Source organism: Chelonoidis abingdonii, chromosome 5 (assembly GCF_003597395.2).
Source record: "Chelonoidis abingdonii isolate Lonesome George chromosome 5, CheloAbing_2.0, whole genome shotgun sequence".
Taxonomy (NCBI): domain Eukaryota; kingdom Metazoa; phylum Chordata; order Testudines; family Testudinidae; genus Chelonoidis; species Chelonoidis abingdonii.
Window position 1 is genome coordinate 60,771,763 of NC_133773.1, and position 27,165 is coordinate 60,798,927.

At 44.0% G+C, this 27,165-nt stretch overlaps 2 protein-coding genes across 4 annotated transcripts in view; one reads left to right on the forward strand and one right to left on the reverse strand.

The window, feature by feature from the left end:
- The window catches only part of SH3D19 (SH3 domain containing 19), a 171,970-nt gene extending 161,914 nt beyond the window's left edge, over positions 1 to 10,056 (reverse strand). For all 3 annotated transcript variants that reach the window (XM_075066320.1, XM_075066319.1, XM_075066318.1), the window contains exon 1: positions 9,786 to 10,056. In XM_075066320.1, coding sequence (XP_074922421.1) covers positions 9,786 to 10,047 — 262 coding nt within the window. In that variant the 5' untranslated portion in view covers positions 10,048 to 10,056. The remainder of the gene's footprint in view (positions 1 to 9,785) is intronic.
- The window catches only part of FHIP1A (FHF complex subunit HOOK interacting protein 1A), a 161,705-nt gene continuing 144,393 nt past the window's right edge, over positions 9,854 to 27,165 (forward strand). The window contains exon 1 of the mRNA XM_032771279.2: positions 9,854 to 9,934. The gene's annotated coding sequence lies outside the window, so the exon portion shown is untranslated. The remainder of the gene's footprint in view (positions 9,935 to 27,165) is intronic.

Sequence of the window (27,165 nt, forward strand, 5' to 3'; positions counted from 1 at the left end):
CTGAAAGTCAGGCCTCTCAGCTCTATGCAGCTCCCCACTGGAAGCCCAGCTGCCCCTAGGGTTTTCTCGGCTCCCTAAGCAGAAAGCCAGGGTCAGCTCAGCTCTAGCTGCCTGGCTTTCTTGTCAATTTCACAGCTCCAGCAGGGAGCCCTCAAATTGACAACATAGCCAACAGCCAATAAAAGTAACTCAGTGTCTGCACAGACACTGCATTGCCCTAACTACACTGACATAAGCCCTACGCCTCCCATGGAGATGGAGTTATGATGTTAGCGTAAGAGGGCACTTACCTCAGCGGGGCAAGGTTGTAGTGTGTTCACTGACATAATTAGGTTGATGTAAGCTGCCTTAGGTGGACCTAACTGTGTAGCGTAGACCAGGCCTGAGTTAGGAACTTCCAACCAACTGGGGGTTTGTGCTCTGTTTTGTTAACAGTTTGCCCTGAGGTTGGTACTCACACTCTTGCACCATTGTTGAGAGCATCATCACAACTATTATGAACTGTTGTGTAAATGACAGTGAGTTCAGCTAGGAAGTCTTAGACTTCCTAGTGGGTAAAAGTTCATCAATATGCATAAAGTCTTTTCCAAAATAGAATGTATACTCACATATTACCACGCTAAAGATAGAAATTCCACTGAAGGAGACCCTTACTCATAAATGAAAGGAAAAAAGCCCTTAAATATGCATTTATGAATTACTAAACCACTGGCGTGGTGTGCATACATTATATATTTCAAGAACTATGATTTGGGTTTTTTTAGAGGATATATTAAGCCCATCGTCTCTAGAATAATAAATTCAAACACATCACTATGCTATATGATAATATATGCTTGAATAGAAAGATACAAGCATAACAGTGAATTGTGAATCCAAATTCAAAATACTGAGAATTGTAACACTAGAGAAAGAACATGTAACTTGCTAATGGCCCATTAAAGTTTTAGCTGTCTGTTATTATTCCTGTGACGATGTCAGTAAGTTTATATTCTGTGCTAAATTCAAGTAAGGAGAAAATTACATCACATTTTAGAGCTATTGAAACTCTGTATTTACAAATTAAACTAACCTGTGAGGTAATTGTTCAACATGCTAATGAGCAGTTCTCAAACCTGAGCCTTAGCTGGTCTGTTCTGGAGTTACAGGAGGGAGAGGACCATGGGAAGACATCCAGCTGAGCTAGGTCACTATTCAGGAGAACACCAGCTGGAGTGTTTGGCGAGAGGAAAGCAAGCTTTCTAAAATGCAAGATTTTAAATTTTACTAAATCATTGGTTCAATACTAAAAGGTCTGGCCTAGTTAACTATACTTTGGCATGATATTTAGTCTAGCTGTTAACTGAATTTTTATTCTGTTTACCTTTATGATAATGATTCTCTCACTGTTTTTCTCTAATAAATCTGTTTCTAATTATTTGAGACAACATAATTTTGAAATTGGTGATAATTAAGTTAGATGATACTCACAGCCAGGCACCCTGGGAGATAAAGGCCCTAATTGTGAGCTGGATCTTGGTGCAACACGGGATAAGAAGTTGACAGTATGCCACCTCTGCAGCCCCCCTGGATTCAGAGGCGAGTTGGGAACATATCGAATGTAACACAGAACAGCCCTTAGACTGCTCTAATTTACACTTAACTGCTCACAGCCTCAAAGGGTCATTCAGGCAGCCAAGAATATTTGGAGTGAAGAACAACTCTGGACACGCCCCTTATGCTGGGGATCACACCGTCTACCTTACAAACTTTTGCCTATGCAAGTTATGTTGGCATGAAGCCACTGCAGTTAGTATATTGCTTGTGCACATGCATACTTGGCTCCTTGCATCAGCACTGCGCATACTCACCAGGACCGCTTGTTTTGATGCACAGTGCGGTAGGAATCCCAGTGTACAACTCACCACCATCCAGGATGCTGTCTTTTGGGAAGTTTTGGCAATGTGTAGTGGAACAGAAATTTGTCACACAGGGGTGACTGGCACTGCAGGGTCAAGTTCCCATCACACAACTTTCTCCACCCTATAATGCCATCTCTAGCTCATAATTTTCATGCTTATTTTAAAAATCCCACAAACCAACATGGGACTTGTTGCTGTCCGCCATCTCTAACAGAAGCATGGAGCCAGCACAGCTCAGACCTATAGTTATGAACTCTGCAAACACAGGATGTCTGACCTTCTGGTATTTGCAGAGCTGCAAGCAGAGCTGCCGGGAATATGGCAGTTTTCTGGAGGGCAGACTGCTGTGGGACATACAGAGAACCAATTCAAGATTGTTGGTGTTCACAGCCATGAACGGTGGAGCGCTGCTTCTTGATCCAAGAAACAAGAACCGACTGGTGGGATTATATCATACAGTAGGGTTGGGATGATGAGCAATAGCTACAGAACTTTCAGATGCACAAGGCCACATTCCTGGATCTGCCATACTTGCCCCAACCCTCCAGCCCAGGAACACCAGAATGAGACCTGCACTGATAGTGGCAAAGAGAGCGGCAATCACATTGTGGAAGCTTGCAACACCAGATTGCTGCCAGTTAGTTGGAAATCATTTTGCAGTTGGAAAATCCACCAAACAGGTCATTGTTATGGAAGTGTGCAGGGCCATTAATAGCCTCCTACTACGCAGGCCTGTGACACTCAGCAATGTGCAGGGTATAATAGATGGATTTCTAGCAACATGGTACTTAAATTGCTGTGGGGCGATAGCTGGCTTACATATTCCTATTTTGGCACCATACCACCTTGCCCCAGAGTACATCAACAGAAAGCGCTACTTTTCTAGTTATGCAAGCGCCGGTGGATCACTGGGGATGCTTCACCGATATCAATGTTAGCTGGTCAGGAAAGGGACATGACGCTCATAGCTTTAAGAACAAAGGACTGTTTAGAAAGCTACAAGCAAGGAGTTTCTTTTCCGATTAGCAGATTACCATTAGCAGTGTTGAAATGCCAGCAGTGCTCCTGGGGGACCCAGATCATCACTTACTCCCCTGGCTCATGAAGCCATACATCAGCCACCTTGACAGCACCAAAGAAAGATTCAGCTACCGGCTCAGCAGCTGCAGAATGACAGTTGAATGTGCTATTGCTAGATTGAATGCGTGCAGGTGTTCCTTACTCACAAGATTGGATCTCAGTGAGAAAAATATCCCAATGGTTAGAGGTGCCTATTGTGTCCTGCATAATATCTGTGAAGGAAAAGGGGGAAAAGTTGCTCCTGGTGTGGAGGTGGAGAAGCTGTCTGCTGAGTTTAAACAGCCAGGCACAAGAGCTATTGGAAGAGCTCAAAGCAGAGCTTTAGGGCTCAGGGCAGCTTTGAAAAAGCACTTTAACAATGATCCACAGTAATGCACCGTGGTGTATTGTTCCCCACCTGGCCCTGAAGCTTGGGGGCTCTTAGGAAGTGTGTGGTGCTTTGTGTGCATTTATGAATATAACACTGTCACTGCACCTATTACTTTTGTGGGGCTTGCTGTACACTTATAATTATTACACTGTGTTTGTTGTTGATCCTATGAGTTGTGTCATATTGTACAATAACAAGTAAGTGGATGCTTTCACTTCCACCAGGCACTCTGCAGCATATGTTGGGAACTAATAAAGGTGAATTATATTCCAAACAATACTGTTTTATTGAGTAATGAAAACACTCCAAAAAATTTTGTGCAAGTTAAAAGCAAACACATTAAAACCTTAATAAATGTATGGAACAGAACTTGAAGAATGAACCTTCATGTCCACTTTAGCTACACATACTGCTACCATGGCTCTCATAGGTGAAGCTGTAGTTGTTCTTAATATCTCCTAGTGTGGACCGGTAGGGGTAGAACGTGACTCCTGATACTCTGTGGAATGTTGCGCGGTGGTTATTGGGGGGTGGAGTGTGCTATAGTGGAATTCTCCATGTACTGGAGTTCACCAAAGGGAGGTGAGTCCAGGATTATTGAACCCGTAGGTCCACAGGACTCTGCAGCATCTGTGTTTGCTGCCAGAGAAATCCCATTATATCCTGGTGCATCTCCCTCTCTGGCATCTGGGCCTTTCTCCATACAGTCTGCAATATTAATTCTCCAGGTCCTCTGTTCAGGATCTGATACAGCACTGGCTTGCAGGATCTTGCTGAACATGTCATCCTCAATCTCTTATTTCTCTTCCTTATCTGGCTCAGGCATTCCATGGGTGTGGAGGGGGAACCCCTCACGATCTCAACAGCAGCAGCTACAGATAAAACACAAAGTTACCATTGTCAGTATAGGCACAACAAAAAATGAAAGTCAAGATTCACAGCTCCCTTCCGTCCCTAAAGTTTTAAACAGGACATTGACACTTGTGCATGGTGCAACTCACAACACCAGCCACACTAAGTATGCCTTGCCAGGGGCAAGGGAAGTGAAGAGAGAAATGTTCAGTTGCATGAAACCAGGAGTATAAGGCAATGGCATTGAATATTGGCACCATTTTCAACAGATGGTGGCGATTTTAGCTGATATCTCACTTCTGAGGATAACAAAGGCACACAGTTGAAGTTGCCCAGGCCCATATGCTACTAGCTTGTTTACCGCAGTAGTACCTGCCAAAGTTATCATAGAGGAAGAAATAAGGCTGCCATCCCTAAAAACCTTTTGGAAAGGATTGCAGAGTACTCAATGAAAGTTTCATTGAGATCATCCTTATGGTGGGGAAGGGGATATAGACTAGTTTGTTTATGTACACACCACCCCAAACTCTACAGGTATGAGTAGATTAATGAAAAGTCAATAGCTATGTCCTGCTAAGTTGAGGACACCATCACTTTAATGGGAAATAAACTTACACACATACCCGAGATTCCTTCCTCTGCAAATTGTTTGCACATGCTTGACTGACTGGATTGTGGTGGAGTCTCAAACAGGTCCCTACTCACCCCACAGTTGGATCACTTGGTCACATCTCCCATCCTCTTCCTCTTCCTCCACCTCCTCCTCACTGTGCGAAGTGGTGGTGGGATCTCCGCCAAGTATGGCATGCATCTTTTTGTGAAAGGGCCAGGTCTGCAGCTTGGCACTGGATTGACAGTTAGCTTCCCTGGCCTTCTGATATGCCTGCTGCTGTTCCTTCACTTTCATGCGGCACTGCTGCTGATCCCCGCATCCACCATTCAAATTAATCGTAGATGTCCACGTTTCTGTGGGTGATCCGAGGTTGTGCCTTCACAGCCTCTTCTCTCCACAGGCCCAAGCATGTAGCCAGCATAGTCAGCTGGGCAGTTGCATGCAACAGTGGAGAGCTGCTAAGTGTGCTCACCAAAATGGACAATCACTAAAAGGCATTTCAAAAACATATACGGCTTAAGCGGGAGGTAGGGAGAGCTTCCAGTCTCCATGACCCTTGGGCAGTGGAGTTCACAACTGTGACCAAAGCGGTCAGTGTTGGGTATTGTGGGAAAGCTGCTGGAGGACTATTAGGGTTGACATAGGTAATACAGTGTCTACATTTGTGCTGCGTCAACCACAATACATCAACCATAACTCAACAGTTCTTGGGGAAGTGGTATTAGTACGTTGGCATAATGGGGAGCTCACATCGGTGGAAGACAGGTTTCAGTATAGACACATGCACAAGGCAGCTTATGTAGGCCTACCTTTGTACTATAGACCAGGCTTAAGTTACCCAGGGATTCCCGCTACTGTGCAGGAATGATAGGAAAAATGCTTATAGGGATGGGAGAAGCAAGTGGAAGAACTGGGATATCAGCATCCTTAGTTGAGAGGGTATGCCCACTGTTTCAAAGGTTCACAGACTGGGGGTTCTGTTGGATCCCTAGCTGTTCTTGATTACTCAGATGGCAGCTGTTCCTAACAGCACATTTTATCATTTGCATTTAGGAGGAGTTGTGTCTTTTTTTCCTCCCCCAAGATATAGATGTTATTGTAATAATCTTCCTTGGATTATTGTAATAGGGCTATATCTTAAAACATCTGGAAATGGCAGCTAGTACAGAAATCACAGGCCTATTTATGAAGTGATGTTTCACACAAAATATTACACCTGCGCATTGTGACATGCCCTAGCTGACAGTTCATTTTGGGGTATAGTTTAAGTTACTGGTTCTATCCTGTGATGACCGAAATGGTCTGGCCTATTTGAGAGTCTCTTTTTGGATAATAGCAGCACATTTGCAAGTATTCTATGTACTTGAACTAATACCCATTCCAAGTCTAAAAAGGAGACAGCAGCAGGATATTCTTAGTGAGAAGTTCTGGTCTCTGGAATTTGCTTCCCTTCTTGTTTCATTTAAGCCTATATTTGGTGAATCTTCAAGGCATATTCCCAGTCTTTTTCAGGTGAGGCGGTCTGACTGGGGTAGATACGAAAGTGGCAGAGAAAATTTGCTTGAAGGAAATGTTTTATACATTGCAAGTGTATATGTTCTGTGGAGGTCTGGGATTTTGGGGCAATTGTTTTATTTAGGGCTGAGGAAGGTTTTTGGAGTGAGATCCTTTTAACTATCTTTTTGTCATACTGATTGAATATATGTGGTTTTAAAACACTATGTAGGGATTTAGAAGTTACAGATAGATGCAATAAGTCTGAAAGATTAATTTATTCATTTATTGTATAGATCTTTAGGAAGGGTACTTCCCATGTTCGCGGAATTTGCTGAATTTATTCTTTTTATTTAGTTACATAGCACTTTTATTTGAATGAGTTTTTAGCTTAATCTTCTCTTCCCATTTTGATCAATGGTAAAGCCATATTCACAGGTTTGGAATCATTATCCTGATGTTCTAATTCATACAGCTAAAACCATCTTTTTCCTTTTAAAAGGAAAAAGAAGAACATAAGAGAGGCCATATTGGGTCAGACCAAAGGTCCATCAAGCCCAGTATCCTGTCCTCTGACAATGGCCAATGATAGGTGCCCCAAGGAATGAACAGACAGGTTATCATCAAATGATCCATGCCCTGTCATCCAATCCCAGCTTCTGGAAAAAATGTAATATGTGTAATAAATATGGCAACTACTCATGAAGAAGTCTGTCACTGTTAAATTAAGGTATTTGAGGTGGAATTCTCTCTCACTGAGACATAAGTACCTTAGACTAATGTCTCTTTCAGATTTATAATGGTCATTAATACTGTCACCTCTCTGCTGAGTGTTAGCAGTCGTCCTGGGCCTGCCACATTAGTTGCCTCTTGGAAGAGAAATCAGTGACATGGAGTCTGGGTATTTTCTTAGTGCTACTTTTCTATATTATACTATACAGATGTGTCTTTAAATAGAGATCTTGTCAACCATTACATAGGCTCTCTCTCTCTCAAGAATCTCAGTTAAAACACCAGTGTCTAGTTCCCAATGAACTTTGCACCAAGAACTGAATCTAGTTTGCTCTAGGTAGAGAGCAAACACCATTGATTGCTACTTGTCACAGCTCTCCACAGACAAACAGCATCACACAACTAACAGTACAAACATTCTAAGATTGAACAGCTTCCTCAGGCTAAGAAAAAAGCATTTGTAGCACTATATGTAACAACATCAGCTAGTGTCTCCCACCACAAATGATTACCTGTTTTCCCCATATTATCAAATGTAGATATTATTTATAATATACATACCTAAGTATTTCCCCCTACCCCAAAATGTGTTCTTTCCTACAATTACAGTGAAACCTCATTATCCTGTTAATCGATAGGTCTTATTCTGAAGCCCTTACTTGCAGAGACCACCACAAGCTACTCCTGGGAATTCTGGCTGCAGGATGAGATCTTGTGTTTGTTCTGTTACTGACAAATATTGTGGATTGTTGCATCACTTAAGTGGGGTATGATGACTATGGGGTCACCAGACCAGGGCAAGGTGTTTGAGGTGCCAGCTTCAGCAGGTTTGCCAACTGGCGGTTCATTCACAGGGCCTGACTCAACTGCGTTCCCCTCAACGGAGCCATCCACCACAGCAACTGGGACAGGCACTGCAGGAAGTGTGACTACACAAACGAGACCCTGCCCCATGTCCTGATGGCTGGTGAAAGCCATCCCGCCATCCATGGGGAAGATCACCCTTGACTCGGCCATTCCTGGGACAGACAGCAGACTGCGACCCGACATCGTCATGACGGACACAGAAAAGAAGAAGGTCCTCATGGTAGATGTCACGATGCCCTGTGAAAACAGGTCACTGGCCTTCCACCAGTCCGAGCCCGGAAGGTGCCAAAATACACCCCTCTGGCTGAGATCCTGAGAGCCCAGAGCTATGAGGTCCAGATACACCCTGATCGCGGGAGCCCTGGGCTTGTGGAACCCCCACAACGAGCTGGTTCTGAGAGCATGTGGAGTCGGTCGATGCTACACCCGGCTCATAAGACAGCTCATGGGGTCCGCCACCATCAGGTGGTCCAGAGACATTTATACTGAACGCATCACAGGATACCATCAATACCACACTGAGTAATTGAGACTGCCGACCAGGGAAATAACCCACTTCCTTCTCGGACGAACCAAGGGACGCACCCCACCCATGTACTCATTCGCTACAACGATACTGACTTGGACTCCTTATACATTCCATGGGTGGTGTACCCGAGCCCACTTATCCACTGTCACTTTAAAAACTCTTGCACCCCAATCTGGGTGTATGCCGGTTATGTGATATCTATGTATCTCTTCACCCTTGCAACCAATACCTGTAATCCCTCATAACTCAAGCCTGATCCCAGATGTACAATATCTTCCCTCTTCACTTGCGTCTATTTAATTTTAAACATTAACTTTAATAACATTTTTAAATGTGTTTCCACTCTTGTATAAAGCACGTGCTTTCAGTTGCACTCCAATACTTGAGATAATGGTTTGAGCTGCAGAGAATAATACAATAAATCATTTTGCTCACAACTGTGGCTTCATATATACAGAATTAATAAAATATCAAGGTCAATATTTGATTTTCATTCACTCAGAAGAATAAGAGAAAGATAGGTTCTGATATACAATCAAAAAAAACAAGGTATGGAAAAGAACTAGGGTAGATGGATTTACGATGAACTATGATCTAAACCAGCGGTAGCAACCTATGTTACGTGTGCCAATGGCGGCAGCGAGCTGATTTTCAGTGGCACTCACACTGCCGGGGTCCTGGCCACCAGTCCAGGGGGGCTCTGCATTTTAATTTAATTTTAAATGAAGCTTCTTAAACATTTTAAAAACCTTATTTACTTTACATGCAACAACAGTTTAGTTATATATTATAGACTTATAGAAAGAGACCTTCTAAAAACGTTAAAATGTATTACTCAACCCGGATCTCAACTTACAAGAATTCACCCTAGGTCCCCTTGAAATTGAAGCATCATCCTTCTAGCTCCACAAACTCTTTCAGCAGCAACTTCCCCCGTGTGCTTCAGTGATCCCATGAAATTAGTAAACACCTGGAGCAGGCACGGCACCCGCCCATTTTTTTAATACTAGGGTGGCACGCTTGCACGAGGGCAGCCTGAAGGGGGCGCAGCAGCAGCAGGTGTGGACGCTGTGGCAGGACAACTTCCACTGCAGCCCCGGCTCCAGCTCCTCCTCCCGCTATTGGGAGTCTGGGGCTCGCGGTGAGTCACGCACTCAGCCCGGCCTCCTAGTTACACAAACTTTATTGTTGTTCCCAAGTTGCTGTGGGGGCTATTGAAAGGCTCCGAGGCCCCCTGAGTCGGAGGTACCAGCCCAGGGGTAACAAAGCCCCGGGGGCTGCAGGGGACGGCGTCCACTGCCTTCTCCCTGGCGCAGGATTATTGCTTAACAACCAGGAGGGATTTACCTGCTGCTCTTGGGAGTTGCCTCCTCCCGCGGCGCCAGCTGAGCCAGAGGCGGACGCCTGCATCTCCCCTTCGTCCTGCGGCTGCCGAGCCGGGGCCGCTCCCGGGATTTCTCCGGCCCCAGACACAGCGGCGAGGGGTCCCCAGCCAGGTAGGCGCTTTACACGCTCTTTGGCGAGCGGCGCCCACGTGTGGGTGGGTGTCTGTTCTCCTGGGCTGCGCTGGTCTGGGGCGGCTCCCCGCGCCCGATACGGCCCCGTGCATAGTGCGGCGGGGAGGCCGCGGCTGTGAGGGGGGATGCGCGGGGACAGACTTGCCCCGAGGAGTGTGGTGATGGGTCCCTGGCGCAAGCGGGGGTCCGCCGCCGCGAGCTGGGAAGGGAGGCGGCGCTGCGCTCTATTCCGCGCGCGCCCGCGGAAATAGGATGCGCAGCTCCTAAGCCAGAGCGCGGGCCCGCTCCCCCCTTGCGCCCAGGGGATCCCCAGCGCTGCGAGGGGGCTCGCGAGCTCGTCACCTGCGCCCGTGGCTGCTGGGGCGGCGTGTGCAACGCGCGGAGGGAGGGCTGGGTCAGTGCTGCTCTGACCGTACGTGTGGCAAGAGAAGCGATGCCTCAGCCCAGCCCCTTCCCTGCCGAACAAAACCGGCCTCTTTCAGTCAGCAAACTCAGTCCGCCCCCGCTTGAGGTGCAGGATGCCGGGGGCGGGGCCGGGGCCGGGGCCGGGGCTGGTGAAACATGAGGACGCTTTTCTACCGCCTTTTGTTCGAGCCCAGTGCTGATAATTGTCCCATTTCCCAATCGATTGGACCGACTCTCTAGCTTCCCCCAGGAAGGGCTATGCTATTGACTCTATCTCATTAGGAAGTTAGATCTCCTCTACGAATAGGAAGCGGCGGGTTGATGACATTATATAGGTCATTGGAAATAATTCCCTCTTAAGCGCCTTTAGTGCCACAGGATTCTTTGCTGCTTTTATCTTTTTGGTTGAAGGGAAGAAAGGTTTCCCTCTTCTAATGCAAACCCCCTGCTTTAGCAGTGTAACTTGCACAGCCTTAGCCACAAACCTCTCTGATAGACGGTACATTGAGTACTGACTATTCTGCAAAACATCTAGTACTGGAGAAAGAAAATACTAATTTATTTCAGAGATTACTTTCACCCTAGAAATGTAATTCATACATCTGGAGCATTTATACCACTGTTTGTTAAATTACACGAGATTATTGCATCAGTTAATCAGTTTTCTCCCTTTGGAAGCTGTTTTCTGTTTGTTGTTATAATACAGGTTTATTATTATTACTAAGGAAGTTCACATCCCATAGTAGACTGTTCACACATTTCTTTCTGTGTGTAAACCACATCCCCACCTCTTTCCAGACAAACACAGAGTACAATAATTTATAGAGCTAAAATGCCTGAGAATGTGGACCAATTGATTGGTCTGTCCTGATAAGGTATTTCCCATGTTGCTCTACTCTTAAAGGAATGCTGTAAAAAGTGTTTGACAGAATGTTAAAAATAATACTAACTTGTGACTTTTCTTCTCTCAATCATTGTTGCAGGTGACACTTAAGGTCCAGGCCCTGCAACATGCTCCACAGGTGTACATTGTTGTGCCCGTGTGGATACCCATTATCTTTAATGGGGCTCTGCACTGGCACAAAGATCTGCCAGCATGGAAGATCTTCCAGGATCAATGTCTATGATTTCTATAACTTTGTGCATTTGGCAGCACTCTAGTCTTTTTCATGTTTTCCCTCTGTTTGGTTTCCCTTATTTACATGGATCTCTCACCCAGCAACAAAGAGCAGGAAAACACTTAAAAATAAGCAAGTATGACTGTAAAATCCCCAAAACAGATAGGTAGGGCCCTACAAAATTCACGGTCCATTTTGGTCAATTTTGCAGTCAGAGGATTTAAAAAAGTGTAAATTTCATTATTTCAGATATTTAAATCTGAAATTTCAGGGTGTTGTAACTGTAGGGGTCCTAAACCAAAAAGGAGTTTTGCGGGGAGGGGTCACAAGGTTATTTTGTGGGGGGGGGGAGGGGGTTGTGGTACTGCTCCATGACTTCTGCACAGCTGCTGGCGGCAACTCTGCCTTCAGAGCTGGGCAGCTGGAGAGCGGGGGGAGCTGGCCAGGAGCCCAGCTCTGAAGGCAGAGCCATTGCCAGCAGCAGCGCAGACATAAGGATGGCATGGTATGGTATTGACACCCTCACTGCAGCGCTACTGCCTGCAGAGCTGGGCGCTCAGCAGCTGCCACTCTTTGACTGTCCAGCTCTGAAGGTAGCAGCGCAAAAGTAAGGGTGGCATTTGTATAGTACTGTAAACCTTTCTTCTGCGCTGCTGTTGGTGGGGTGGTGCCCTCAGAACTGGGAGCACAGCCAACAGCCACTGCTGTCCAGCCACCCAGCTCTGAAGGCAGTGCAGAAGTAAGGATGGCAATACTGCAACCTCTCTAAAATAATGTGGTGACACCTCCCCCTCCCCTGCAGTGCCCTTTTGAGTCAGGACCATTTTGAGAAACAGTGGTCTCCCACCATGAAATCTGTATAGTGTGGGGTAAAAGCACACAGAAGACCAGATTTCATTAGAGGGAGAGACCAAATTTCATGGTTTTTCATGGCCATGAATTTGATAAGGCCCTACAGACAGGGGAATTTGGGAGCAGATGTTTGTTCCTGAAACTACTTTGAACAATTACAAAATACTAGATTTCTGATGTATTGTGCCCCTTTAAATTTCCAAATCATAGCCATCTTCCTCCCAGCTGAGCCAGAATGGACTTCTTCAGCAGCCAGCAGTGCTGCTCTTTACCTAGTTCATTGCTGTTGACCAGTGCAAGACCCCGATCGTGCACAGTGCTCCATTCCTTTGTGTCCACGGAGTGTCCGTTTAACTTCAGTGATTCATGTACCCATGTGGAGCTGTTTGCAGGACTGGTGCCTCACTTGCTGAGAATTTGAGGATGATGCCTCTACAGTATTTCCAGCTTTTGGAGAGAGAGAGGGAGATATCAAAATTGTCTCTTACCTAGTAGTAGTATACAATATTAGATTGGGCATTTGACCGGTCCATAAATTATTGGTCAGATGACCAGACAAATAATTATTAAAATATCGTCAAATGTCAAAAATGATCCATCTATCTTAAATAACTGATTTTATTGGAACAGTAACAAAAAAGAATAAGACTTTATGGTTTCCAATAGGCTTAGCCTTATTTATACGTACTTACAAAAAACGAGTTTCTTAACTGAGTTATTTTAATTCTGAAAATGCAAAACACAATGAAATTAAGTTCTGAAAAACAGATGTATAGATGATACAATCACAACATTGTGTGCATCAGCAGGTTCTTGCTAAAATGTTTGATATTTGACTGTGGTCAAATAATAGTTGATCAATTGACATTATTTGACCTCTCAATTGGTCGGTTTGCCAAGCCAAAGCAATAGAACAATATTGTTATGTCATCAGTTCAATATTTCTGCAAATTTTGATAGAATTCTGTGCTCTTTTTGGATTATAATCTTGTGATGTTAATGTATTTTCTACAATAACACTTGTAAAACAAATGGGGAAAAATTATGGATTGGCAGATAACATTTCTGATTTAGGCTCTGATCCCTCAGTTGGATTTATGCAGATTATTCCATTTTTCTACATAATGTCCCATAAACTTCAGTAGAGCTGTGTACAGGTGCAGGGGTCTGCCTGCTTGGAACTGATTTCTGGGATTTAATTCTGTAATGTGCTGTTTTTTTTTGTCCATTGCTAGTTGGGCTTCATGTATTTAGAGGTCTGAGAGAGGCTGGAGGAGAGGAAAGTGAAAAAGCCTGAAGGTCTGAAGTCTGTCTCTCAAAGTGGTTGCAAAGGAAAACAATCTCTTTAATACATTGCTGTGGTGGAGAATGTGGTTGCAGTGCAGAGTTGCCAGAACCCTAAGATGCCTTTTTTCCATTTTTCTCTGGATAGATTTGCTTAACCATTTTCTGCTATTGGCTATTTTTTTATCTATTTATTGAGCAAAAGAAATTCATGAGATGTGTATGGAAAAAAGAAGGGAGTTTATAATTTGTTTTGACTTTGGAAGCTGATGATAGCTTTTCTTTTATGAGTTTGCTATTTACATTCTGAATTTTCTGCTTTGGATTTTACTGCATCTGTATCTTGGTCCTGCCTAATTACAACCTACCGTTTTATTTTTCATAATTTGTATTTGTTTTCTTTTTTTTAAAAATGTCATCAAGCCTTTCTATAGGAGTCTGTCACACCAAATTTGAATTTTAAAATTCTGTATCTGCTTTTTCCTTTTAAAGGAAAAGCTAATTATGCCTCTGAGATGCATATTTGTATCTGTTCAGGTTTGCTAACTTTGTGTTCCCTTGGAAGCTAAACTTTTGAAGCTATTCACTTGAGAAGTATTGAGGTCTTTTCAATGTACAACACAACTCTTAAAACGTTTGATTTATTTATACAAATATTGCTGCTCTTACCTTTGATTATCTTGTACTATTACACTACAAACACTACCTCAGCCATTTTCACAGAAAGTCTTATAGCATGATCTTTTGTTCAGCTCTGATTGGTGTGGTGGAATATAGGCTACCCCTTATTTGAGCTGCATACTCTGATATTTAATGTGCACCTCTAATCATTTGGCTTGGTGTTCGTCCCAGGATAATCTTATTATGGCTCTTGCATTCTCTTTCAAACATAACTCATCCCTGTGCTAAGTGAGCACTGACATACCCTTCCCACACTTAGAGCAAACGTGCACAGTTCAGGAGTTTTTCATTATCCTTTTCTCAAGACACTGTCCTCGTAACCCCTTGTCTCAAGGGTTGTCTCTGCTGTGCTGTGGTGGGGGTGTGAATTGCAGAGTAAACCAAAGTGTTGCGCTCTGACTGCCCTGTGTGACGCTGGTGTGAACTAAAAGTTACCTAGTTCATGTTCAAACATAGTCCTCTTCAAACAGGACTACTTCAAATGTGAAATAAGTACTTTTTAGTTTGTTTCAGCAGCATCCATGAAGGGAAGACTGCAAGTTTAGAAATCAAATCAGCACAGTGTAAAGACTTGGGACTATTCCAGAATCAAACCCAGCTGCTCTCAGGCCACGTCTATACGACGCGCCATTTCAGCGCGTTAAAATCGAAAGCTCGGGGTTCGATATATCGCATCTCGTCTAGACGGGGATATATCGAACCCAGAGCGCGCTTACATCGATTCCGGAACTCCACCAAAACAAACGGAGTTCCGGATTCGACGTGGCGAGCCACGCACATCGATTCGGTGCGGTGAAGACGGGTGAGTAACTCGATTTTAGATATTCGATTTCAGCTACGGTATTCTCGTAGCTGAAATTGCGTATCTAAAATCGATTTTCACGCGTCGTGTAGATGGGGCCTCAGAAACACTGATCTGTCCAGCTGCTATTACTGAGAACAGAGTAGAGAAGCTGGCATCTTCTGACAGTTAACACAGCTATTGTATAGAGCAGGGGTTCTCCGACTGTGAGTCAGGACTCCAAAGTGGGTCATGACCCTGTTTTAATAAAGTCGTCAGGGCTGGGGTTAGACTTGCTGGGGCCCAGGGCCTCAGCCCTTAATGGTGGGGCTCAGGCTTCGGCTTCAGCCCTGGGTGGCCATGCTGAGTTTACAACCCCCACTTCCTGTTGCCCAGGCTGAAGCACTTGGGATTTGGCTTTGGCCCCCCTGCCTGGGATGGCGGGAGTGGGGCGGGCTTAGGCTTCGGTCCCCCTTTCTGGGGTCATGTAGTAATTTTTGTTGTCAGATGGGGGTTGCAGTGCAGTGAAGTTTGAAAATCGCTAGTCTAAAGCGGATACTCCTGAAACGTTTGTTCCAGGACGTACACGTTTGTAGCATATCTAGGTAAAAATACTAGTACAACTATAACCAAGAGGAGGTATATTTTTAATCATGTTAATTTAATTAACTTAATGCAATTGAAAAGTCCCAATAAGATGCGGGCTTCTGTCTTGGGCTACAACATAGCCAGCTTCAAATTTAAGCCATGGTGGGAGTGTTAGAATTAGGCTTACTACTGATGTGTTAACTGATATGTGCTCTGGACCTGATTTGATTCTCTCAGAAGTTTCAGAGACAGCATATAATATTTCATGTTTTGCATGAATTCAGAGCAAACTTTTATGTTTTTAGCTGTACTTTTGAAGGGCTGTGATGGGAGATGGGTCGGGATCTGAATTTTAAACCGAAATGTCGCATTTCAGTGTTCTAGAACTAATGTGTGTACCTTGAAGCAACACAGAAACTAATAAAATAACGAAAGTTTTTGGTTATTTTATGTTACGATGCAACAACTTAAGTATGAAAAATGAATGACTGTTGCAAATGGAACTATATTTTTTTCCTAGACAGACTTTAGTGCATAGTTTTAAATGCATGTATATTTAAGAGGATAATGGCTTTAGAGAAATCATTATAGAGAGGTATCAACATCTCTAGTGTGTACATTTCATTTGGTTTCACATATTATAGTTCTGGGTTTCATTGTGAGCATATAAGACTTGCTCAGTTTGAGGCCATGTCCATACTACAAAATTCAGTCGACGCAAATTAAATCAGCATACAGCCGCTGAAGTTTGTATATTGTTTGGGCATGTGCATGCATCAACGTGACGTTGATGGAAAGTGTGGTACACCCTGCAGAGGTATCCTACTATGCCCCTCACCGCAGTATGGAGCGATGCCTTTTGGGACACTTTTTTGCAGTGCTGTGTGGGACAGTAGTGAGTCACCAACAGACTTCTGAAAAGTAGAGGTTAAGTTCCCAACATGCTACTTTGCACATCTCATAATATTCTGCAAATCCCATAAACTTGATGCCATTTTTTAAAACCCCCACTATCCCATGGGGGTCATTTCGGTGTCCGCCATCTCTGTGACAGAAGTATGGAGATTGCAGAGCCTAAGCACAATTCTCTGGTACATCCTTGTATTAGCAATGCACAGTTCTCCATTACTTGCACATCTTGAGGGTGTACTGCTACAGTTTGGATTGTGATGCAGAGATGGGTGATGCTGATGGTCATCGTGAAAAACAATGCCAGGTTGCTCCTGGCGTTCATGGAGCAGTTCCTCACAGTGCTGCACCATTTTGAGGCCTGAGGAATGAGCACTGATTGGTCGTGGGATCAGATTGTAATGCAGGTTTGGGATGACTACCATTGGCTGCAGAACTTCTGGATGCAAAAGGCCACATTGCTGGATTTGTGTGCCAAGTTTGCCCCAGTCCTCCAGAGCAGGGACACCAAAATGAGTGTCATTGACCATGGAAAAGCAAGTTGGGATCACGCCCTGGAAACCTGTAACACCAAATTCCTAATGGCAGTGGGCAATCATTTTGAAGTTGGAAAATCCGCTGTGGGGCCATTGTCATCTTCTGCTTCTGTGACTTTTGGTTATATGCAGGACATAGTGGATAAATTTGTAGCAGTGGGTTTCCTAAACTGCAGTAGAGTGATAGACAGCACGCATATCTCTGTTTTGGCATTGGCCCACCTTGCCACAGAGTACATCAACAGAAAGGGCTACTTTGCTATGATTATGCAAATACTAGTGGATCACCAGGGATGCTTCACTGATATTAATGTGGGCTGGGCAGGGAAGGTGTATGTTGACTGCGACTTTAAAAACACAAGACTTTTTTAAAAAGCTGCAAAGAGGGACATTCTTCTTCGACTTGTGCATTGACATTGGAGATGTTGAAATGTCCCGAGATATTCTGGGAGACTCAGCCTATCTTTTGCTCCCCTGGCACACAGTTATTTGCTGGCCGGAAAGATTAAACTATTCGCTCAGCAGGTACAGAGTACCTGTTGCATGTGCTTTTGGTAGATTGAAGGGGTGCTGGTTGTGTTAACTAGGGTGATCAGGTGTCCTGATTTTATAAGGACAATCCCAATATTTGGGGCTTTGTCTTATATAGGTGCCAGTTACCCCTCACTCCCGTCCTGATTTTTTCACACTTGCTATCTGGTCACCCTAGTGTTAACTGACTAGATTGGATCTCATCAAGGAAAAACATCCCAGTGGTTATAGCTGCTTGTTGTGTCCTACATAGTATCTGTGAAGTGAATAGGGAAAAGCTGCTACCAGAATGGAGAGGAGAGATTGACTGGCTCCTGTCTGCTGAATCTGAACAGCCAGGGACAAGGGCTATTAAAAGAGCCAACCATGGAGCTATGTGACTAAGGGAGGCTTTAAAGGAGCATTTTAACAGCAACAGTAGCGTTCTCTGTTGATTTTTCATGAAGCAGAGTTTGTCTTGTGTATTTTATAATATTCTGTATGTTTCTATGAATTCTGTAATACTTGGTGTAATTTACAAATGTGGTTGATTCTTTGCCTCCTGCTATATGTTCTACAATGCTTGGTGTGAACTAATAGAGATACTCTGACTCTACAAAAATAGAGCTTTATTGTGTGCACATCAGCAGTTAACAAAATAAGGGTGCAAACAAACGCATACAAACTGAGGATGAACTACAGTTTACAATCCCAAATTGAAGTGGAAGTAAACATGTATGTCAATGTTTGTAAACAGTAGCTCAGTGCAATCCATTGTGGCTACATAGATACCCGCCAATCTGTGATTTTACAGGTTAGTATGTCACTTTTTGCCCCTTCGCATGGAGTGCTAGGGGTAAGAATGTATATTGTGGTGCCATGTGTGTAATGTGTGTATGTGATGGGGAAAGCAGCTGTAGAAGGCAGCAAACTTGGAGTTCTCCTAGGACTGCAAAGGCTGCTGAGTCTAGATTCTTTGGACCTGTAGGTCAGTAATGGTCTAAAATGCTTGGGTTTGTTGCTCGAGCAAACCCATTATGCCCAGAGAGAGAGAGACAGGATTCCTGCCTTGTGCCAAAGATATGAAAGGAGGTGGAACAGAACAAAGAGGGTATCATAGTATACTTTCCTCAATCTGAAACTTAGAGTCCAAAAATGAGGTACTAGCATGAATTCTTCTAAGCTTAATTACCAGCTTAGATCTGATACGCTGCCACCAATCAGGACTCTGAGTGTCTGATAAACTCTGGTCTCCCCAAAACTTTTCCTGGGGAGCGCCCTAAGATCAGACTCCCTGGATCCTAATACAAGGAAATAAATTCTTCCTCACAGTGCCGTCTCCTAGGCTTTCTCCTGGTTACCCTGGAAGATCACTGGGATTCCAACTCCCTGAATCTTAAAACAGAGAGCTTTTTCACCTCACCCAGAGGCAATACAGATTCAGCTCCGTGAATTCAAACAAAGGATCACCCTTTTCCCCCTCCGTCTTTCCCCTATCTTCCACACTTCCTGGTAAGTACAGACTCATTCTTTGACCTTAACGAGAAAAAATCAACAACAGATCTTAAAAAGCAAAACTTTTAATAAAAAGAAAGAGAGAAAAAAAAAGTAGAAGTTGTCTCTGTAATCTAATGTATTACAGGGTCCTTTCAGCGATAGCACAATGGAGAAAAAGCTTCTCTAGCAGAAATACAATTTGTAAAAATATTTTTCAAAGCCCAATACACCAATTTAAAAAAACCTCCTACCAGCCAGAATAACAACAGTTGCAAATTTAGACACAATCAAAAGACTATAACCACCTTTCTTACTCAAATTACCTCAACTATTTCTGATATATAGAGACTGTAGTCAAGGGAGATGTGCAAGAACCTGTTGCACATCTAGTCCCTCCAGGACTCAGAGAACAAGCAAACCCAAAAACCACAAACAAAGGCTTCCCTCCACCGAGATTTGAAAGTATCTTGTTTCCTGATTGGTCCTCTGGTCAGGTGTTGCGGGTCACTGTTTGTTAACCCTTTACAGGCAAAAGAGACATTAACCCTTAACTATCTGTTTATGACAGAGGGTTGCCAGTCATGAGAGATTCTCTAGTTACCACCTGAGCTGTAACTAACAAGAACTGCACCAGGGGGAAGGATTGGGCCTAGACTAAGGAGGAGTCTAGTCTGTGAAAGAAGCTTATTGGAACATCTCTGAGGATATTTACCTGTATTAGGCTTAGACTTATGTGTTTTGTTTTATTTTGCTTGGAAACTTACTTGGCTGCTACTCTGAAACTTGTTCTGTCTGTTATTACTTAAAACCACTTAAATCCTACTTTTTATACTTAATTAATAAACAGTGATTTTTATTAACCCTGGGTAAGTGATTAATACCTGGGGAAGCAAACAGCTGTACATCTCTCTATCAGTGTTATAGAGGGTGGTCAGTTTATGTGTTTACCCTGTATAAGCTTTATACAGAGTAAAACAGATTTATTTGGGGTTTGGATCCCATTGGGAGCTGGGTGCTGGAGATAGATGACCTGCTGAGCAGTTTTTGGTTAAAGCCTGCCGCTTTGGGGGTGTGGTTCAGACCTGGATCTGTGTTGCAGCAGACTAGTGTGTTTGGCTCAACAAGGCAGGGTTCTGGAGTCCCAAGCCATCAGGGAAAATAGGCTCAGAGGTAATTCCAGCACATCAGTTGACAGCCTCAGGGGGGGTCTCTGTAATTGAACCCATCACAGGAGCGAGCAGGGGCAGGGCCTCAGAGAAGGGGTGAGGAAGGGGCAGGGAAGGGGTGTTCGGTTTTGTGCTGTTAGAAAGTTGGCAACTCTGGTTAGAAGGTCCATGGTTCCCCACAGCTGCCTGGGCTTCCTGGTCAGCTCTTACCTGGGCCAGGCTCCAGCTTTCGACCTGACTGGGGGGTGGTCAGGCAGAAGAGGAGGGGCCAGGGGCTGGGCCTGTGACGAAAAGTGGATGAGCCAGACTCGTCCATTTTTCACTGTTCCAGCGCCCCTAGATGGGACGCCTCAATGCATCCATGCCAAAAGCTGCTGATTTAAAAAAAAAAAAAAAAAAAAAGACACCATTAGATGTATAATCACAATGGAAAGGGAAAGCTAAGTCTCAAACTCCCTTGTACTATTCCTATAAATATCCTTAATAAGAAATGCTTTTTGACATTTTAACTTTGGAGCCGCTAGCTACAACACCGCTCTCTAGCTCAAACCGTGGCGAGTATGACCTGGCTGGGAGGAAGGGAAGTGTTCTGTTGCAGGTAGCTGCCACACCTCCTGGCTTGAAGTAGTAATAACAAACACCAAATACACTGTTTCCATCATCAGCACCTCCACTATAAAAATTGTTCCAGCATCCCTGCATGTAACTATACCATTTGGCCCCTCTCTCTGGGTACAGGTATTGTGAAGTGGCAGTGAATATATTTGCAATATTTTAACAGGCAGTGATTGGGGGAGGGAGGGCTGCTGTTTCACTCCTGATGGTGACAGAGGCACAGAGAACCCAGCTGCTATTAGTGTCCTGAAACCACTCCAGCCTGTATCCTGCTAGCTTGTTTAGTGCTGCGGTGCTATTGTAGTGGAAGAAACCAGGCTGCCATTTCTAGAAATCTTTGGGAGAGGATTGTGGAGTATTTCTGTGAAAGTTTCATTGAGATCTCTCAAGAGGATAAGAGACATCCCTATTCTGATAGGCAGAGAAGTCGAGCAGATGGTCTTCTGCTTCCCCTCCCCTACCACAATGAGCCACAGAAAGGAAATGCAGATGCCAATTCTACTCTTGTCTGTTCTACCTCTATCAAAGCACAGGATACTGATCTCATGTGGCTTGTGAAACTGGGCTGCTACACAATCCTTTTTAGAACATGCTAGCCTTTCCTTTTCTAACAACATACCAGTAAAGGAATGAAAAATCATACCTGTCTTAACTTGCAAATGGGCCAAGTGCCATTTTTAAATGGAGAACAAAAGCAGAGTAAAGGGGAAGTAGAGATGAGGTCTGAAGGAAAGAGGAAAAACAAAATTCACATTTTAAGATTAATGCATGTACATGCTTACCCAAGCTTCCTTCCCCTTCATCACTAGGCTCACCTGCACTTGTCAGCCAGGACTGACTTCTGTGGAGTTTCAAACAGTTCCTGGCTTGCAGCATAGTTGGAGTCCCCCGCTGTATCCTCCTCCTCAAAGGGTTCTTTATCTTGGGTTCCTCCAAGATAGCCACACTAGTATGTGGGGCACTGACGGAGTCATCGCCACGTATGGCATGCAGTTTTTTGTAAAAGCAGCAGGTCTCCAGGGCAGGATGAGACCTCTTGTTTTCCCTTGCTTTCTGGTCTGCCTGGCATAGTTCCTTTGTTTTCATGCAGCATTGCTGCTGATCCCTGTCATGCCCCTTTGCCAGAATCCCCTGGGCAATCTTCTCATAAATGTCAATATTTCTGTGGCTTGTTTGTAGCTGTGTCTGCACAGCTTCTGTTCCCCACAATCTGAGGAGATCCAATATTACTTCCCTATTCCAGGCAGCTGTGTGTGTATGGAGCTGGCATTGTTTGTTGGTTAGGCAGGGCACACAACAAAGGTAAGCTGCTAGGTGTATTGACCAAGGTGGGCAATCAGGAAGAGGCATTTAAAAAAAACACACAGGGGTTTTTGAAGATTGGGTAGGCTTCCAGTCTCTGCGATCACTGGACAGTGGAGTTGAAAACTTTGAAATGAGTGTTTGCTATTGCAGGGATAGGAGCATTGTGAGACAGGTGCTGAAGGACGGTTAGAGTTTCACAAGTAATGCAGTGTCTATGCTGAAACTGTGTCAGCCTCAGTAGGGAGAGGCAGTTCTACTGCATTGCTGTACAAGCCACTTACTCTGATGGGAGACCAATTTTAGCATAGACACGTGCATAACTAGGTCAATGCAAATGGACCCACATCAACTTTACTTTGTAGTGTAGATCAGGCCTAATTAAAAAATGTCTTTCAAACTACTAGGTATGGGAACTGAAAGTCAAGCTGGGTTTTTTTTTTTTCTTACTACCAGTAGGAAAGATTTTGCCACTAGAATGCGGCTGATGATTTTGGCTTGTGATATGCAAGGCAGAAGAAAATTCAGCTTGGTTCTTCATTGCTGTGCTGGCATTACAGCATTAACTGCAGTAGAAACGTTCACTTTCTCAAACAGGTTGCTTTCTGTGCTTATTCAAGCTGTTATGTTGAATAGGAAGGTTTTATTTTTATAATCACACTTCAAAGCTGAAATGCTTAGTTATACTGGGATAACTTATTGTGCTACGCATGGTGATGTTTCTTCTTTAAGCATGTGTGTAAATCAAATTATGCCTGCATATCAAAATATGGTGCATAATATAAGGTTGAATCATTACCCCTAAGAAAAATCCAAGGAGGAAAAAAGAAACCCTGTAAAGCTCATGTCTTTGAGCTTCTGACAAATATCCTTCTTAGAACTGGTCTATGCATGAGGTGTGGGTATGGATTCCAAATCCCACATGGATCTCTTGAGGGAAGGAAATTGCACTGCCATCATGGCGCCTTGCTTCCCCTCCTCCACCTGCCAACATGGCTTTTTTAGAAGATATGCCAATTATTTTCTCCATACTTGTGCAATACCCTTCTCTTCTCAGAGAGAGGTGCAGCTGGGGAATAAGTTAATGGTTCCCAGAATGACATTCACAGGCCCACTGACAGCAATTCCAGGCCCAGGATAGAACAGTCAGTGGGCCCCCAGCTCGCACAGACACAGTCCACCTGACGTTTTGCGTGGTGCTGTGCTAACTGGTGCCCGGCAAGATGCTGCTTGCTGCACTGCTGGGTATGCTCTTCCGGCACACACCCAGGACTTCCATGTGCCCACCCAGCTGCCTTCACTGTTGCCAGGACCACCCCACGCAAGCCTAGGAGCCCTGCCAGAGGTGACTAGTGGGAAGGACACACAAAGGGGCACCAGCTAAGGGGAGATGCATGATCCCTCCCCATGACCCCCCTCTCATGACTCCTCCCAGCCTGGGGCCCCTGCACTCTCCCCATCCCCTCCTTCCCATCTCATGTTACCTGGACGGGGGGCTCTATCCTCTTGTTGCGCCAGCCCGGCTCTCCCTGTCTGTTTAGCTGCTCTTCTGGCAGCCAGGCTCCGGAGCCACTCCCAGATGCTGCCCGGTTCAGCACAGCAGTTGCCTGGGAGAGTGCTTGGCTGCAGCAGAGCAGGCTACCCCGCCCAGGCTCAGCTTCTCTAGGGACAGTGGCCTAGTGAGCCAGAGCCCACCTCGGCATGCTCAGAGTCTGCTCCTGTCCCCAGAAGCTGAGCCTGGGCAGGGAGAGGGCTGCCAATGTCACTGCTCCCTGCCTTGCCCAGACTCAGCTTCCCAGGACAGGAGCCGACTTTGAGCCCTCCCTGGCATACTCCGGTCACTTGGCCACTGTCCCTAGAGCCTCAGGGCAGTGTGTCTGGAAGAGGAGAGGCTCTGGCCCCACCCCTTCTTTTCCCCAGCCAAGGCTGGCTGCTGGGTCAAGGGCCCTGAGCAGGCGTCTGGGGAGGGCAAGCGGCTGACCCTTCCTGTCCTTCTCCCCCCATGGTGTTGCCTCTGAACCCTGCGGTGGTGGCTGGGAGTCCCCGGGCCCTTTTAAATCATCCAGGTCCCTGGGCAGTGGCCCCCTTCTTCTCCCCCCATCGGTGGGCCCAGACATTCAGTTGTGTGTATGACCACCTTTTCAGAAAGGTGCATGGTGTACACAGTAACTGTTTCCAGCTTTGCTGCTAAATGACTTCCTACTCACCCAAGTACCCTTGGAACACCTATGGCATAGATTTGGTGCAAGAGGCTTCCACATGCTTTGAGGTTGGGGTCAAGAGGAACGGTGGGTTCCACTTCTTTGTGGCTTTTGGGACTCTTCCAATAATGCCTTTCTTTGTTCCTCTTTGTACCACTTGTTGCAGGAACATGTAAGAGAGTGGCTCTCAACCTTTCCAGACCACTGTACCCCTTTCAGTAGTCTGATTTGTCTTGTGTACCCCCAAGTTTCACCTCACTTAAACTACTTGCTTACAAAATCGGACCTAAAAATACAAAATGGTCACAGCACACTGTTACTGAAAAATTGCTTGCTTTCTCATTTTTACCATACAATTATAAAATAAATTGATTGGACTATAAATATTGTACTTCAGTGTATGGTATATAGAGTATAAACAAGTCATTGTATGAAATTTTAATTTGTACTGATTGCACTAGTGTTTTTTATGTGGCCTGCTGTAAAACTAGGCAAATATCTAGATGAGCTGATGTACCTCCTGGAAGACCGCTGTGTACCCCCAGGATTACATGTACCCGGCTGAGAACTACTGGCATAAGACATAGCTTTGTGCTTAGCTCTAAGCATAGCTCTGATGCTTGCAGTTTCTAACCGCAACAAAGTATGTTCCGAGTAGCATATTCTTCCTTTGATGCAAATTCCTGACTTTCGTTAGTATTAATTTATCTGTGTGTGCGCACTTAGGGGAGAATGCCTTGTGGGTTTCAAATAAAGGATTAGAAACTTCATTAGTTTCTTAAATGTTTTTGAATGGTGAGGAACTGGAATGATTTCATAGTCATAATACTCAAAATTGAGAGATTACTGCTTGCACGTTTCCAACTGTTGCTGACACCCTCAGCCCTACCAATGCTGGAAACATTGCCAATAATAATTGCAGACATGGCGATTAGATCCCCTCTGAGAAGGGTTAGATGGCACAGTTCTTAAAACACTGGTGACAGCCTGAAGTCAAACTATGCTAGTTTCCTAACTTGGTAATGCTGTTTGCTCTTAGCTGTGGTGAGATGTGTTTTTGCAAAATTTCTCTAAGTAGATGAGGTCTGAGGTTGCCTATCCCCTTGAAAGCAGATGAAGCCTTTGGGGCCTGGAAAATTGCTAACTTGGCCTTCCATTGAACAAAGTTTATATGCTCCTGGTTTAAATGATTAACCCTTCATGGTGTACAGTTTAAATGTTCTTTTATCTTTTTCTCCTTAGAACCCCCATAATCACCCCTTGAGAAAAGCAAAACTTTTCTGAAATGGTGTGTTTACTATGATACAAACAAAAATAATTAAAGACAGTTTAACAAATTTCATTTGTGATGTATTGCATTTGTCACGTAATGATTTCATAGACGGATGTGTGATTAATAATCTAGCATTTTTATAAGTGTATTTGGAAGGATTTCCATACGGGGGCCAGCTATGCAGCTGTAGTACTGTAGTGTAGATACTTCCTACAAGTGAGTGAAGGGTTTCTTCCATTGTGCTAGCTCAGGGGTAGGCAACCCATGGCACACATGCCAAAGGCAGCACGCAAGTTGATTTTCAGTGGCACTCTCACTGCCTAGGTCCTGGCCACCAGTCCGGGAGGCTCTGCATTTTAATTTAATTTTAAATGAAGCTTCTTAAACTTTTTAAAAACCTTATTTACTTAAATTACATGCAACAATAGTTTAGTTATTATAAGACTTATAGAAAGAGACCACCTAAAAACATTAAAATGTATTATTGGCACTCAAAATCTTAAATTAAGAGGGAATAAATGAAGACTTGGCACACCACTTCTGAAAGTTTGCCAACCTCTGCGCTAGGTAATCCAGCTTCTTCAGCATTCTTCCATTGATCTAGCTGCGTCCACACTGGAGCTTAGATCAGCTAAGCTATGGCACTCAAGGGAGCAGTGTAGCTAAGCCAATCAAAATGTTAAGGCCTAAATGACTTCTGTTGCAACTCAAGTCATCTTGGTAAAATAAAATCACATCACATGACTCGTGAACAAAATTCTTTCACTGTTAGGGTACAATGAGCAGGGTGGATTCATTTAAATCACTAATTTTAATCATGACTGAAACTAGCAAGCAGGAAACCTTGATTTAAGTAATCCATTTAGATCTTGTTTTGCATTTGTACTTATTATTTTCCTAAAAGGAGATGATTCTCCTGTGTTGGTAACCACTAAAACTTGTTGATTGGCAACTAAATATAGCCTTTGCACCAAATTCAATGTGTCACTATTTCTATATACATTTATTTATGCAATTATATAGCTTAATTTACATTTATTTAGATTCATAATAAAGGTAAAAATTAAGGTTAGAAAATAGTGAATGATGCATTTGTTAGTTACTAAACGATTGTTTTATTTAAATTTGATTTATGTCCAGTTCTATTCACATGGGAACTCAAAATCAATTAAAAATGCACAAAAACAGCAATAGTGTTAGTAAATAAAGCTATTTTAAATGTGCTAGATACATAAGAAAACAAAGTTTATCAAAACCATGTTTTGCATTTAAAACTAACTTACTAGACAAAGAAAATAGTGAGTGAATTGAGCTGATTTGTTTCTGGTCACCATCAGTGTTCCCTTTAATTTTTTATGTCCGTGTGCAGAATGGATTTTATGTGCACCAATATGGAGGTGATGTGTAATACATCAGCTTCATATTGGTGCACATTACAAAATTCATGTGGTGGGGTGGGGCTGAAGGATTTGGAGTGTGGGAGGGGGCTCAG